General features: G+C 34.7%; 1 protein-coding gene across 16 annotated transcripts in view; it reads right to left on the bottom strand.

Annotated features, from left to right (window-relative positions):
• SLC4A10 (solute carrier family 4 member 10) overlaps window positions 1-17,303 on the bottom strand; it is a 255,985-nt gene that overhangs the window by 121,306 nt on the left and 117,376 nt on the right. For all 16 annotated transcript variants that reach the window (XM_074337110.1, XM_074337115.1, XM_074337114.1 and 13 more), the window contains exons 3-4: window positions 17,065-17,211; window positions 447-585 (exon numbers count right to left, since the gene is read on the bottom strand). In XM_074337110.1, the coding sequence (XP_074193211.1) occupies window positions 447-585; window positions 17,065-17,211 (286 nt within the window). The remainder of the gene's footprint in view (window positions 1-446; window positions 586-17,064; window positions 17,212-17,303) is intronic.

Below are 17,303 nucleotides of genomic sequence, written 5' to 3'. Positions count from 1 at the left end.
GTATACATATCCTAGAAACACATTACAAAATATTTTTATCCTCACCAAATACCTAAAGCCTCTTATGATGCTTGCCCTTTCTTTTAAAAATCCCCACACTCAACTTATCACATAGTATCACTAGCTTGGACACAAGCCAGCAATTGAAAAGATAGAAATAAATTGCTTTTAGATTTCTATTGTTTTCCTGATGACACACAAATTATGCTACTGTTTGTCTCTAACACTGCAGCTGCTGCTGGTTCTGCATCACTATTTACTATAATTACTGCCTTCATATTCATTCTGACCCATATCCTATTATAGGCTGTGCCCAGGCCAGATGAGCAAATTTCAGAAATCAGCAGCCTTCATGGATGTTTGAAAAACCGTGGACTTACAAATCTGTGTTTCTAATAGCACGAAAATTCTTTAGCATACATTCACCTTTCCACAAAAATCCTCACCTGGCTGTCTCTCGCCACTCAGCATCCTCCCCTTCCCGCCAGCAAATCTCATCCAGCTCTGTGAAGAGGTCGTGAGGAATGTGCTCCTCATCGTCATCCTCAGTGCCAAGAATAAACTGCACCCGCTGGGACGGGGTGTCTAAGGAGAATCAGAGACATGAACATGCATTACCGTGACTTCCAGCTTAAAATGTCACCGCCTACATCACCACGCCAAACTCACACCTCCCCTGCCCCCACCGCAACACTCATCTAAAGTAATCTTGGGACATTAAAACTAAGTTTAGCTTTACATTAAGTCTAGCATAATTTGGGAGCACAAATACGTCAAAGGTAAACATATAATGTATACAAAGTATTAAAAATATAATCGAATGTGATGATTATTTTGGATTATTTGTAACACTCATGGAAATTCTACTTATCACACACACACTCACATCTCTCAACAAATATGCTATATTTTATGGTAATATAGTAGATCATGATTAAAATTTACTTACACTAAAACTATGCTGAATATAATTCAACAAAGAACTCCCTTGTGATGCTTCTTTATAGTGACACCCACACACACCCCACTAACCCCTGGCAACCACTACTGGTCTTCACTGCTTACAGTTTTGCCTTTTCTAGAATGTCACATAAACAGAAAAATAACTTTTCGAGTCTGTCGTTATTCACTTAACATAACTCCTTCAAGATTTTGAGGTTTATCTGGGTCATTGAGTGTACCAGCAGTTCGTTGTTTTTATTGCTGAGTAATAGTCCATTGTAGAAATGTACCACAGTTTGTTTATCCATCCATCTGTTGAAGGATATTTAGGTTGTGTCCAGTTTGGGGCACTTTTGAATAGAATTGTTATAAGTATTCTTGCACAGGTTTTTCTGTTGAACATAAGTTTTTATTTCTCTAGGAGTACGATTGCTAGGTTAAATGGTTAGTAGAACTTTATAAGACACTGCCCACCTGCTTTCCACAGCATCTGTACTCTTCTGCCTTCCCAGCAGCAATGCATGAGAGCTGCAGTTGCTCTCCATGCTCACCAGCACCTGGTATTATCAACTGTTCCTTCGCCATTCTATGTAGTGATAGCTCGCTATGGTGTTCATATTTCTCTGATGGCTACTGTTGACAATATTTCATGTGTTTACTTGTCATCCATTTGTCTTCTTGGATGAAGTGTCTGCTGAAATATTTTGCCCATTTTTAACCGCGTTGGTTGTTTCTTTACTCTTGAGTTTTGAGAGTTCTTTATATATTCTGGATACAAAACGTCTTTGTCGAACATGTGGTTTGCACATATTTTCTTTCCTCCCTGTCTGTAGCTGGTCTTCACATTTTTTAACAGTGTCTTTCATGGAGTAGAAGTTTTAAATGTTGATAATTCCAATTTATCATTTTATGAATTATATACTGCCCCTCGCTACAAACACATTTATCCCATCATTCTTGCACTTTCTGAAGCAGTTCTAGAAGTCCTCTTTCATGAGTGTCATCCACCTTATTCACCAGATCAGGCACCGTGTGACTTCTGGCTCTTCCCCAAAGTCAAAATGACCATGAAAGGAAAATGTTTTGAATTGATTCAGGACATCGAGGCAGCCACAACAGCACAACTAAAGACACTCACAAAAGAAGACTTCCAGAACTGCTTCAGAAAGTGGCAAGAACGAAGGGATAAGTGTGTTTGAAGCAACGAGGACTATTTTGAGGGGGGATTAATGGCAATGTGTCTTTTACTGTGATAATTTTTTTTTTAATTTAAACATTCACTGTATTTTTTTATCATAACTCATATTTGTATCTTCCTTAATTTGTCTCTTCAAAAGACTATACTTTTCTGAATACAGGGCTTTTACTTTCCTAGTTAAATTTATTCCTAGGTACTTTTTTTATGCAGTTGGTGAGGATACGGAGCAACAGCAACTTTCATACATTGCTGGAGGTAATGCAAAATGATACAACCACTTTTGGAAGACAGTTTAGTGGTTTCTTATAAAACTAAACATACTTTTACCATATGATCCAGCAATCACACTCCTTGGTATTTACCCAAAAGAGTTGAAAACTTATGTCCATACAATAACCTGAACACAGATGTTCATAGCAGCTTTGTTCATAATTAGCCAATCTTGGAAGCAACAGAGATGTTCTTCAGTAAATGAATGGATAAATAAACTGTGGTACATTCAGACAATGAAATATGGTTCAGCATTAGAAGGAAATGAATCAAGCCATAAAAATACATGAAGAAACCACAAATGCATATTACTAAGTAAAAGAAGCCAATCTGAAAAAGCTACATACTGTTTTATTCCAACTATATAACATTCTGGAAAAGGCAAAACTATGGAGAGAGTAAAAAGATCAGTCCTTGGGTGGGGAGGGGGATAAAAAGGCTGAGCATAAAGAATTTTCAGGGCATTAAAAACATATTTTGTATGATATTATAATTATGGATATATGTCATTACACATTTGTACAAACCCATAGAATTAAAACACCAAGAGTGAGCCCTAAGGTAAACTATGGGCTTTGGGGTGATTATGATGTGTCCATATAGGCTCATTCTTGGTAAGAAATGCACCATGAGAGACGTTGGTAATGGGGGAGGCTCTGCATGTGTGGGGACAGAGGGTACATGGGAAATCTCTGTACCTTTCTCTCAATTTTGTTATAAACCTATAACTGCTCTAAAAATTAAAGTCTTAAAAAATCGAGCATCTCAGTTTTTGAATGATAATTGTTCTCACCAATATACAGCACTATATCTTATACATGATTGCATATATTTAAGAAATTATAAGAAAGAGGAAAAAGAATCTACATTTATACAGCATATTTGCCTCAAGCATTAGTAAGGTATTTCTTTGTTAGAATGTTAATAACATGAGATTTAGTTTTATTACCAAATATTTTAAGAAGCTTGTCAAACTAAATTTTACAGCAACATGAACAAGAATTGAGTCAATAGCCAAGTCTTGTGCTTCACTACCTCCTCAATGCCAATTTCCTGAATGAAACATAAATGGTTATTTTGAAATGAGACTGATGAATTCCTATAAATATCAGATGTACTTAAGAAAATCAACAGTGCTACATAGACATTTCTGATTTCGTTTATCTGAAATAAGAACCTTATGTTATCTTTTTTCTAAAATTATACTATCTGGGAGATAGTTATCTAACATCTACTAAACGTGATTGTTTGATCAGAGTCAAGTGAAATACTTCTAATTAGTCTGTTACTTTTGTGGCTCGTTGTTCTGGACAAAAATTAAAAAATCAGTATTTTGAGTAGCCACACAAAAAAAAGAACATCATAAACTGCAATTTTAGAGTTATACTAAAAAATCAATTAAATCTTTCCATTGGACCTACCCAGTGTGAGCAGAGAGACATTTTGTGTTACATGACAACCTATTCTAACCACTCGCTTGCTTGTCAACAACCAAATCCAAGAGCAGCCCTGCTTCAACATGGGTATTATGTTCCTCACATGTGTGTTTTGTTTTTGTGTTTTTTAGATTTAAAACTTATTTTACTTTTTTACTATTAGTTCCAGGTGTACAAAACAACATAATGATTAGACACTTACACACCTCACAAAGTGATAACCCCAACAAGTCTACTACCCCTCTGATGCTGTACGTAGCTATTGGAATACCATTGACTATATTCCCTGAACTGCACTGTACATTCCATAACTATATGTTTTTTAGAGTATAGTTGACATTTAGTATTATTTTATATTAGTTTCAGGTGTACAGGGTAGTGATTAGGCATTTATATAATTTATGAAGTGGTCCCCCCTCCGATAAGTCTAGTATCCATCTGACATTATATATAGTTTTTACAATATTATTGACTATATTTCCCATATTGTATTTCACATTCCTGTGACTACTTTGTAACTATCAATTTGTACTTTTTAATCCCTTCACCTTTCTCACCCACTCCCCAACCCCCCTCCCATCTAGCAATCATCAGTTTGTTCTCTGTATCTATGAGTGTATTTCTGTTTTGTATGTTCATTTATTTTGTTCTTTAGATTCCACATATAAGTGAAATCATATGGTATTTGTCTTTCTCTTTCTGGATTATTTCACTTAGCATAATATCCTCTAGGTCCATCCATACTGTTGCAAATGGTCAGGTGTCATTCCTTTTTTAGAGTAATATTCCATCATATATATGTAATGTAGAGTAATACTCCATCACATCTTCTTTATCCAATCATCTATTGCTGGACATTTCATTGTCTCCATATTTTAGCTATTGTGAATTCTGTTGCAATAAAATAGAGGTACATATATCTTTTCAAATTAGTGTTTTAGATTTCTTTGGATAAATACCCAAGAGTGGAACTGCTGGGTCATAAGTTATTTCTATTTTTAATTTTTTAGGAATCTCTTTACTGCTTTCCACAGTGGCTGCACCAATTTGCAATCCCACCAACAGTGCATGAGAGTTCCCTTTTCTCCACAACCTTGCCAGCACTTGCTGTTTGTTAATTTATTGATGATGACCCTTCTGACAGGTGTGAGGTGATATCTCATTATGGCTTTTATTTGCATTTCTCTGATGATTAGAGACGTTGAGCATCTTTTCATGTCTACTGGCCATCTGTATGTTCTCTTTGGAGAAATGTCTGTTCAGGTCCTCTCCTCTGCCCATTTTTTAAATTGTATTGTTTGGATTTTTTGGTGTTGAGTTGTATGAGGTTTTTATAAATTTTGGATATTAACCCCTTATCAGATGTATCATTGGCATCTGATACTTGGCATCTTCTCCCATTCAGTAGAATGTCTTTTTGTTTTGTTAATTGTTTCCTTGGCTGGTCAATAACTTTTCAGTTTGATGTAGTCTAATTTGGTTATTTTTTTCTTTTGTTTCCCTTGCCTGAGGAAAGATATACCAGAAATATTACTGAAGGTAATATCTGAAAGTTTACTTCCTATATTTTCTTGTAGGAGTTTTATCATTTTGGGTCTCACATTTAAGTATTTAAACCATTTTCAGTTTATTCCTATATATGACATAAGTAGGTGGTCCATTTTCATTTTTTTTTGCATGTATCTCTTCATATTTTCCAGCACCATATATTGAACTGACTGTCATATCCCAGTGAAATTCTTGCTTCCTTTGTCATATATTAAATGATTTATTTCTGGGCTCCCTAGTCTGTTCCATTGATCTATGTATCTATTTTTATGCTAGTACCATGCTGTTTTGATTACTATGGCCTGGATTTGATATCAGGTAGAGTGATACCACCAGCTTTGTTCTTTTGTCTCAGGATCGCCATGGCTATTTGGGATCTTTTATCAGATGGTTCTCTATAAATTTTAAGAAAATTCTATATAAATTTTGAAAAATGCCATTGGTATGTTGATCCTTATCATAGAATCTATATATTGCATTGAATCTATAGATTGTTTAGGTAATATGGACATTTTAACTACATTAATTCTTCCTATTCATGAGCATGGTATATGTATCCATTTACGAGGTGTGATCAAAAAATATGGTGAATGTTTAAACTTAAAAAATGTATTACAATAAAAGACACATTACCATTAACCCCCCTCAAAACACTGCACTTCACTTCAAACACACTTATCCCATCATTCTTGCCACTTTCTGAGGCAGTTCTGGAAGTCTTCTTTCATGAGTGTCTTTACTTCCTCCATAATGACAACACTCCATGTCACACATCGCTTCTGGTATGGCAAATTCTGTCAAATAAAAACATTATGGTGGTCCTCGTTCACCTTATTCACGGGATCTGGTCCCATGTGATTTCTGGCTCTTCCCCAAAGTCAAAATGACCATGAAATAAAAATGTTTTGAATTGATTCAGGACATCAAGGCAGCCACAACAGCACCACTAAAGACACTCAATAAAAGAGGACTTCCAGAACTGCCTCAGAAAGTGGCAAGAACAATGGGATAAGTGTGTTTGAAATGAAGAGGATTATTATGAGGGTCAATAATAGCAATGTGTCTTTTATTGTAATAATTTTTTTTAAAAACATTCACCATACCTTTTGATCACACCTCATATTATATCTTCCTCAATTTGTCTCTTCAATGTCTTATACTTTTCTGAGCACAGGGCTTTTACTTTCTTGGTTAAATTTATTCCTAGGTACTTTTCTTATGTAGTTGTAAATGGGATTATTTTCTTAATTTCTCTTTCTGATAGTTCATTATTGTATATAAAAATGCAACTGATTTCTGAAAATTAATTTTGCATCCTGCTACTTTATTAGATTCATTTATCAGTTTTAATAGGTATTTTGTTTTGTTTTATTTTGGTACAGTCTTTGGGGTTCTCTACATCTAAGGTCATGTCATCTGCAAATAATTACAGTTTTACATTTTCCTTTCCCATTTGGATGTCTTTTATTTCTTTTTCTTGTCTGATTGCTGTGGCTAGAACTTCCAGTACTATGTTGAATAAAGGTGGTGAAAGCGGACATCATTGTCTTGTTCCTGACCTTAAGGAGAAAGTTTTTAGCTTTTTAGCACTGAGAATAATGTTAACTGCAGGTTTCTCATATATTTCCTTTATTATGTTGAGATATGTTCCCTCTATTCTTACTTTGCTGAGAGTTTTTAATCATAAATGGATGATGGATTTTGTCAAACATTTTTCTGCATCTATTGATATAACCATATGATATTTTATTTTTCATTTTGTTTATGTGGTATATCACGTTAATTGATTTATGGATATTGAACCAACCTTGCATACCAGGAATGAATCCCACTTGATCATGGTGTATGATCCTTTTAACATATTGCTGAATTGAATTGGGTTTGCCAATATTTTGTTGAGGATATTTACATCTATGTTCGTTAGAGATATCAGCCTATAGTTTTCTTTTTTGTAATGTCTTTGTCTGCTTTTGAAATCAGGGTAATCCTGGCCTCGTATAATGAGGTTGGGATGAGCTCATTTTATGAGCTCTATTTAAATGAGCTCCTCTTAAATTTTCTGGAGTAGTTTGAGAAGAATAGGTGTTAATTCTTTTTGAATGGTAAAATTTACCTGTGAAGCCACCTCATCCAGGACTTCTGTTTGTGGGGAGCTTGTGCATTACTGATTTGATTTTATTAGTAGTAATTGGTCAGTTCAAATTTTCTGTTTCTTCCTGACTCAGCCTTGGAAGATTGTATGCTTTTATCCATTTCTTCCAGATTTTCCAATTTATCCATTTCTTCCAGATTGTCCAATTTATTGCTCATAGTATTTTCTTAAAATTTTTGGTATTTCTGTTGTGTCCACTGTCACTTTTCTTTCATTTTTGATTTTATTTATTTGGGTCCTCTCTTTTATTCTTGATGAGTCTGGTTAAAGGTTTGTCAATTTTCTTTATCTTTTTTAAAAAACAGCTCTTCAAACTAAACAGAAATATCCTCGGAGACATAGAGAAAAACCCGATGGTTGCTAGTTGGGAGGGGGAGGGGGATGAAGGAGAAGGTGAGGGGATTGGAAAGCACAAGTTGGTGTTCAAATCAACATGCCATGGGGATACGAAAGACAGTCTGGGGGATATAATCAATAATGTATAATCAATAAAACTTCATGGAGTGTCAGGTAAGCACTTGTCTTATTAAGGAGAATACATCATGGACGGTGTAGATGCCTGACCACTGCACTGTACACCTAAAGCTGAAGCTGAATAATATTGATTGTCAACTATAATTTAATATATATATATAGTCACAGGATATGAAGTACAGAATAGGAAATAGTGTCAATAGAATTGTAACAGCTATATATGACGTCAGAGGGATAACAGATTGGGGGAGGGGGTTATCACTTTGTGAGGGGTGAAATGTCTAACTATTACATTGTTTTGAACACCTAAAACTAATAAAAAAAAAAAAAAACTAGCTTGGTTTCATTGATCTTTTGTATTTTTTTAGCCTCTTTCATTTATTTCCGCTCTGATCTTTATTATTTCCTTCCTTGTACTCACTTTGGGCTTTGTTTGCTGTTCTTTCTCCAGTTGCCCTTAGGTGTAAAGTTAGACTGTTTATTTGAAATTTTTCTTTTTTCTTGAGGTAGGTAGGCTTGAACTGCTATGAATTTCCCTCTTAGAGCTTCTTTTACTGTATTTCATAGATTTTTCAATCATTGTGTTTTAATTTTTGTTTGTCTCATGGTATCTTTTGATGTCTTCTTTGATCTCATTGTTGGCTCATTCATTATTTAGTAGCACGTTATTTAGTTTCTATGTGTTTGTGTGTTTTTCTTTCTTTCTTTTTTTCTTGTAATTGATTTCTACTTTCATACCATTGTGGTCAGAGAACACTCTTGATATGATTTCAATCTTTTTAAATTTATTGAGACTTGTTTTGTGGCCTAACAGGTGGTCTATCTTGGAAAGGGTTCCACATGCACTTGAAAAGAATGTATATTCTGATGCTTTGGGTGAAATGCTCTAAAAGTATCAATTAAATCCAATTGGTCTAGTGTGTCATTTAAGGCCACTATTTCCTTGTTGATTTTCTGTCTAGATATGTCAATTGGTATCAGTGGGGTGTTAAATTCTGCTACCACGATTGTGTCACTGTCAATCTCTGCCTTTATGTCAGTCAATATTTGTTTTATATGTTTAGGTGCTCCTTTGTTAGGAGCACAGATGTTTACTAGGGTTATGTCCTCTTATTGGATTGGTCCTTTTATCACTACATAATTCCTTTCTTTGTCTCTTATTATAGTCTTCATTTTGAAGTTTATTTTGTCCGATATAAGTATTACTACCCCAGCTTTTTCTCATTTCCATTTGCGTGAAGTATCTTTTTCCATTCCCTTACTTTCAGTCTATGTGTGTCTTTAGATCTGAGGTGGGTTTCTTGTAGACAGCATATGTCTGGGTCTTGTTTTCTTATCCATTCAGCTACCCTATATCTTTCTATCGTATCATGTAATCCATTCACATTTAAAGTGATTATTGATAGGTACATAGTTATTGCCATTTTGTTATTCCTATTTTTGATCTTCATTTGTTTGGTTGTTTTCCCCCTTCTTCTTAAAGAATTCCTCTTAACATTTCTTGTAATACTGGTTTGGTGGTGATCAATTCCTTTAGCTTCTTCTTATCTGGAAAGGTCTTTATCTTTCCTTCAATTTTAAATGATAGCCTTGCTGGATAGAATAGCCTTGGTTGTAGGCCCTTGTTTTTCATCACGTTGAATATTTCCTGCCAATCTCTTCTGGCCTGCAGAATTTATGTTGAGAAATCAACTGATAGTCTTGTGGGGGCTCCCATGGAAATAACTAATTGTCCCTCTCTCACTGCTTTTAGAATTCTCTCTTTGTCTTTAATCTTTATCATTTGAATTATAACGTGTCTTGGTATGGGGCTATTTGGGTTCATCTTGCTTGGGGTTCTCTGTGCTTCCTGAGTTTGTATGTCTATTTCCGTCACCAACTTAGGGAAGTTTTCAGTCATTATTTCTTCAAATAGGTTCTCAATCCCTTGGGCCCTCTTTTTCCTTCTGGTACTCCTATCATGTGACTGTTACGCTGATGCTGTCCCAAAGGTCCCTTAAACTGTATTTTTCTTTATTATTCTTTTTTCTTTTTGTTGTTGTATTCCTCATTTTTTGGAAACATTTTCTCTCATTACTGTTTTCAGTGACTGACTGTTTTCAGTTTACGTCACATCAGTAACTGGATATCTGTAATATCATGCATCCATCCCCAAAAAAATTCAATTGTGTGCATGAACCTTATATTTAAGATTTATTAATATTTTCCTAATAAAGCTTGAGGATCACTCACTACACACCTTTAAAATACTAATCATAAAATAAACATGAGGAAAGAAGACCCTCACAGTTATAAATAATGAGAACTTGAAAGTCTGAGGTATGGTAGCAGGTTTTTAAAAGACTTCTCTAAGATACAATGATAACAGAAATAGTATAGGAAATTATGATTCATTCAAGTGGAATTACCTATTCAAGGAAAAGTGTTATTTTATATGGGTCAAAATGACATATGGCTTTCTGTATCTGGCTTTTCATCTTTAAAGTAGAATTGACTTTATAGGTATTAGGTTATGCTCACAAAAGTCTTTTCACAATCATCCTACCAACATACCTTTAACATCTTAAACAAGCAGTCAGAGTATGTTTCAATACAGCAAATGTTTAAAATGTGTTATTCAGTGACTATTTGTTCATGTCTATGAATTTTTAAATTGTATGACCATTCATGTAAATTACAGTACCATCCAAATCAGAAAGAATTTTATAAGCATCAATATTTCTCCCATGTTTATAGGTATTTTACCTATTTTTAAGAAGATAACTGAGAACATAGAGCATTGAAGGACAAACCATAGTCAAGAAAATGGCAGATCAAGATAAGGGTCTGTTTTTATATTTACTAAAACACAACAGATATAAATAATAGTGTAGAGATAAGTGCACTAGAGAATAAAGATCTCAGTCTCTTAGCAGCCTCTTTTTGGATCTGTAAACACATCAAAAGACACCATTAAGGCAGTGAAAAGACAAACCACAAAAGTGAGAAGATATTTGAAACATATAAACACAACAAAAGACTTATGTCCATAATATATAAAGAACTTATACAATTCAGTAAAAAAATAAACTATCCAGAAAAAGAAAAAAAAAGACTTAGATAGGTACTTCATTGAAGAGGCTATCCAAATGGCCAAAAAAGACATGCAAAGTTGCTCAACCACATCACTAATCAAGAAATGTAAATTAAAACAATGACATGCCATTACACACCTTACCAGAATGGCTAATGTTAAAAGAATGAAATTGCCAAACATTGAGAAGAATATAAAACATTAGCCCTCATACTTTCCTGGGCTAATGAAAGCCCAGGGCTTTCCTGGGCTTACATGAAAGTGTAAATATATACCCTGCTTTGGAAAATTGTTTGGCATTATCGACTCAAGTTGAAAATATGCATATCCTACAATTCAGCAATAAATAATTTCAGGGTATGAGAAATGTACTTGTATACCAAGAAACATACAAAAATGTTCACAGAAACATTATTCATACTAGCTTCAAAATGTAAATGATCTAAATGTCCATCAATAGTACAATGCATGGTATATACAAGTAAATAAATACTATACAACAATGAAAATGAATAAACCAAAGCTACAGCCAAAAACATTGGTGGATCCTACTAACACAATATTGAGCAACAGAGCAAGACACAAACAAATACCTCCTGTAGGACTTCATTTATTCAAAGTTCAAAAACTGGATGAAACACCCAGTATAAGACAGGCTAGAGATCCTTTGGGGAGCGGGGAAAGTGTAGTGACTGGGAGTGAGCACAGGAGGGTTTTCTGGAGTGCGAGACAAGATGGTAGTTACACAGATGTTTGAGTTGTACATTCTTTTATGTTTCTATGTTTTAACACTTATAAATACTTAAGTTATACTTTATATTAAAGTAATTTTTAAAAACACATTAATATTCTTACATATCAGCCAATTAGAAGTTAAACAGGAACAGAAAGCCATTGCCCATCAAAAAATAGCTTTTTGAAGTCATGTTTTCTATAATTGCTTCATTTTTCCTGAAGTGTGTGCACAATTTACCACAAAATTGCAAAAATCCTAAATCTAATCCCAGGGTTGTGCCAATTTATACAGTACTTTTGAGTACCATATTTTAAACAAACATTTAATAGAATCTATGTTTTTAATATTTATTTCTATCCCTTACAGATTAACTAATTTAATTTCCATACTGGTATCATCTTTTCTGTTGCATTCTTTGTTGGGAAGCTGAGGATCAAATCAACATTAAAGGATTCTGAATTTCCCTCAGTATCTGTCATATTTTCACTGACTTCAAGTTTATCCTTCAAACATATCATTTCTAAACAACTCATCCATGTACCCAGTTGAAAATATAATTTCAAATTACACAAGATGACATTAAAAGTAACAAGGTGCAAAATTTTAGCAGGTTTTTGTTATCAGGGAAATGGGTGCAATAGGAAGAAAAGTAATTAATCATCACATTCTTATACAAATGATTGTGTTTGTTAAATGCAGTAATAAAAGTGAGTTGAATGTATTTATGGGCGTCAAAAGTTTTTGTATAATCAAAGCATAACCATCACACTATCACACAGTCAAAAAGCTGAGTGTATCTTTGGATTCACCCAGGAATCATATTCTAACTATGGATTTGGTGGCCTAGAACCAGCCATTACAGGCCTGTGACATAAACATAATCTCTTTTGACTTTTCTCTGGATGCAGCACTAACATAACCAGGTTTCTTTCTAACAACACTGATTAGGTCATAAAATAAAGTGGGAATCTGCCCATGTTTCTTATATGTTAGAGAGACAAAACTTTTTAAGAGTGAGTGCCAAAATTCAAACATTCCCTCAAGAATCTTTTTGTTAAATTATGCTTACTCCAGAAATGTGGGCCCAAATTATTCCAAATCTTCATAGATCCATATTCCAATTTACAATATAAAACCTCTAGGATCCCAACAGAGGGACCTATAGCTTCCTCACATCCTCCTCTATCCTATACATCATAGGAAGTTGAATTCTTAAGAATTTGAAGGCACCTGCAGGGATATCTTCAAAAGATTTTCTTTGAAATCCTTCCAAGTAAAATACGTATCCTAAGAGGTCAGAAAATTTCTTTGACGCCTTCAGCACAGCAATCTCATATATCATCACCATGCAGAATAGCAAAGCCCAAATCAAATGCGATAGTGTTTATAACTTGGTTTCCATCTCAGCATGTGACTGAGTGCTTGATTATCAAGGCACCTGAACTGACTGTGGAATAGGAATAAAGGCAAATCATCAGTCCTGAAGAAGCACATAAAAGTGAAATCTAGGAAGCTCTGCTGCTTAGAGACCACCAGGGCATGAAGCATTTGTCCCTGATATAAGAGATCTTAGGTCTAAATGTCAATAAAGATACTCAGATGGTTCTGGAAAGAAGAAGGTTGGTGGTATCCAGAATTAGAGGCTGACACATCAGAGGGAAAATCTAGGCCACCTGACTTATTTTGAAGTTTCACCAAATAAAGAGGCAGACACTTCTTGGATCAATGATTCTTGCTTCTAGATGGATATTAAATCATCTGGAATACTTTAAAACAATATCAGTGCCTAGGGAAACACCTAAGATTAATTAAATAAAAATCTTTGAGGGTGGAGCCCAGCATCAATTTTTTTTTAAGCTTCTCAGATGATACTGAGGTTATTGCAACAAGGTTTTGACAAGCAATATTCTAGAGCTTGTCACATTTCAATGTAACATAAGTTACCTAAATTATCAATATACAGTTTCTAATTCAAGAGGTCTGGGGTAGGGCCTAAGATTCAGCATTTTTAGCAAGCTCGAAAGTGAAGTTAATAGTGCTGGCTTGTGGACCACACTTTGAATAGCATAGTTCTTAGAACAGTGGATCTCAATCTTAGCTGCACATTAGAATCACTTGGGGTACCTTAAAAAAATACCTATGTTTGTGCCCCACCCACAGAGACTCGTTGGTATGGGGCTTGGCCATCAAATATATTTTTAAAACTTCCTGGTCTAGTCAATGCTGAGAACCACTGTTCTAGAAAAACTGACATAATGCATCCAGCTATGGAGGAAAAAAGAGAAAAAGATGACAGAGGCAGATGGAACAAGCTTATTTTTGTTTCTAAGATGACATGAATATGTTTTCTCAAATATTTTTCAAAATAATGAAAACTCAAAGTAACCATTAAATCTTAATCCAACAGATAATCCATTCCCAGAGTCTAAGAGGGGGGTCTCAACAAACAATAAGTAGATAGAGCTGGAGGGAGAAAAATCTACACAATAGTCTCTTTATTACACTTCCAGATTCTACCTCACAAAACACCTGAAAACATGGGGGACACTTTCACACCTCCACTGTCCACCCACGGACTCAGAGACAACCATCTTTCTATCATGCTGGTGCAAGATATCCAGAGTACTTTTCTTTACACACTCCTCACCAACAATCATTCTACCTCTGGCAGAAATTCATGGTATTTCAGGAAATTTGATGCCCTTAACTATACATAGTGATAGAGACAAGGAGCACCGTGACGGCAGTGCCTTTCAAAGCAATCTTAGGTTATAGCTGGACCTATGTAGCATGGATAACCCTGCCCCATGAAAAGATGAGGAGAAAGGAAAAAAATGAGAGGCTATAAAAGTACTACAAATCAATGGAAAGTCAAAAAATCTAGATGGCCCAAAGGAAGATCATACCTCTGACAATTATGTACTTCGGGATCAAAAGAAAATATCCAAAAATAGTGGGATTTCTCAGTAGACTATAAAAACATAAAAATGTATGTACCCCTATGTTCATTGCAGCTTTATTTACTGTGGCCAAGACATGGAAACAACCAAAGTGTCCTTCAATAGATGAATGGATAAAGAAGATGTGGTATATATACACAATGGAATATTACTCTGCCATAAGAAAAGATGCAATAGTGCCATTTGCAACAACATGGATGAATCTTGAGACTATTATGCTAAGCGAAATGAGTCAGACAGAAGAAGTTGAGAACCATATGATTTCACTCACATGTAGGATATAAAACTGAAAACAACAAAGGAACAAGACAAAGAAATAAAGAAACAAAAATCATAGACACAGACAGCAGTTTAGTGGTTACCAGAGGGGGAGGGAGAGGGGGTGTACATGAGGGTAAAGGGGGTCAAATATATGGTGATGGAAGGAGAACTGACTCTGGGTGGTGAGCACACAATGTGATATATAGATGATGCATTATAGAATTGTACACCTGAAACCTATGTTCTTTTACTAACCATTGTCACCCCGATAAATTTAATTAATTAATAAATGAATGAATGAATAAACAAACAAAATAAAAAAGGACTCTTTCAAGCAGAAAAACAAAAATTAATTAGGAAAGAATAGGAGGAAATGTAAAGAAAATATAATAAGAAAACTAAAAATGCAACAGCAAAATCAAAATCCCTAATAGAAGTAGTGAAATGCAGAACTGATGCTCTAGGTAATCAAACAAATATGAGAGACTAACTTTAAGCTACAAAGGAAAAGGACGAAGAACAGATATCATAAATCCAACATGCAGATAATTAATTCACAAAGAAGAGACCAAAGTAAATGGAACAGAATCAGATAAAATAGAAAAATGTTCTCTAATGGAAAAATATCAGTGTAGGCAGATTAAAAAAAGGTTTTTAATATACCCACCATTAGGCTTATTTTAGCAAGTTTTCCTAATTAAGAGGACACAGAAAAACGTCTATAAGCACTTAAGCTTAAAAAACATAAACTTAAAAAATGAAAAGAACATAGAGATTACAGACTTCTCAATACTTAAACAGATATTGAATAAAGCAATATGTATAGGGTACTAAAATTAAAATTGTTACCCCAAACTTCATATGCTGTTAATTTACTTCATACCAAATACAGCTGAATGGGGGATGTGGGTTTGAGGAAGGTTGTGGGACTATTTGAAATAGGAGAGACTTTATCTCGTTTAAAAGATAATTAGAATAATCCAGGTGAGAGAAAGAGGTCAACTAGATTAGAAATTCTATAATTTTCCTGCAGGACTATTATTTCCAACAGGACATAAACACAACTGAAAAGTAAACTCCTTTATTGTATTAAGAGAAAAAAAGGGACGTTGCAGATGTAGGCATATATGTTTGTATATTTAACAGAAGGGAAGTCGAGTGAGTTCTTTCTGTTGATATATTTTCCTTCTGAAGTAGAAAACATCTGCTAAGTGATGGTGAAAGGAGGGATGTTGGAGAATGGTGAAGAAGGTTGAAAAATAATTCTTTCAAAAATCAAAGGAATGCAATAGAATTGCCAGGAGGTGTTGAAGCTCCATTTGAGTCATGCATTTAAATAGTTACAACCTGCCCTGTTGAAAGGCTATGTCCAGCAGAGCGTGCCTACTAGGGGAGACAGGGAGAAAGCAGGGACATGGAGAAACCCCAACAAAGTATGTTTTTTAAAATACGGGTGAATGTATGAATAAAACTAAAATACAGGACCTAAGGTATTTAGAATATGAGCAAAAGTATTAGTAAAATTATAGGCTATGAAATCAGAGTAAGATAAGAAAATAAAAATTACTACATAGATAGAGAAAAGTATAAAGAGGTCAAGCAGTCAAGTAATTGCACAAGCAAGTAAGAAGAGACGTGGTCAGAGAGCAAGGTGAGTGCATGAATGACCTCAGAGGTGGAGTAAGTATGGACGAGCAGGTGAGCTGGGTGCAGTGAAGGAGAAGGTCATAGGACATGGGAAGGTCAAAGAACTGGAAGCATGGTTCTTGGTTATGTCAATCACAAATCTAAGACAATGCTCATCTTCACAGAGCAGATGCACAAGAGAAAAATAAAAATCAAACGTTTGCTCTCCCACTTCTCGCCAATCTGTTCAACCCAACAGACTTTATAAAAATATAAACAATTTTATGAGTATGAAGTATTACTGCTAATTATGGATCACACAAACAAGTACAATATTATTACAGTCATAAATTTAACTTTAAAAAAAAACAAGGAGAAAGATTCTTACCAAAGGAAGGTGACTCCCTTCCATCCTCTAATCCTGAGTCTTTCTCTCTGTCTCTCTTTCTGTGTTTATGACCACGATGCCTGTGACGTCGATGGCTCTTTCTTCCTCCCAAGGGAACGTGAACTCCAATAAATAGTGTCCGATGACCTTCATCAGAATTAAAAGCACAAATTAAACTCTAAATTACTCCAGAGCACAGAAGATGATGATTTACACGTTAATGGAAACTCAATCTAATT

Source organism: Rhinolophus sinicus, linkage group LG01, assembly GCF_036562045.2.
Source record: "Rhinolophus sinicus isolate RSC01 linkage group LG01, ASM3656204v1, whole genome shotgun sequence".
NCBI classification, from domain to species: Eukaryota; Metazoa; Chordata; class Mammalia; order Chiroptera; family Rhinolophidae; genus Rhinolophus; species Rhinolophus sinicus.
This window is presented reverse-complemented; position numbering and strand designations above follow the sequence as displayed.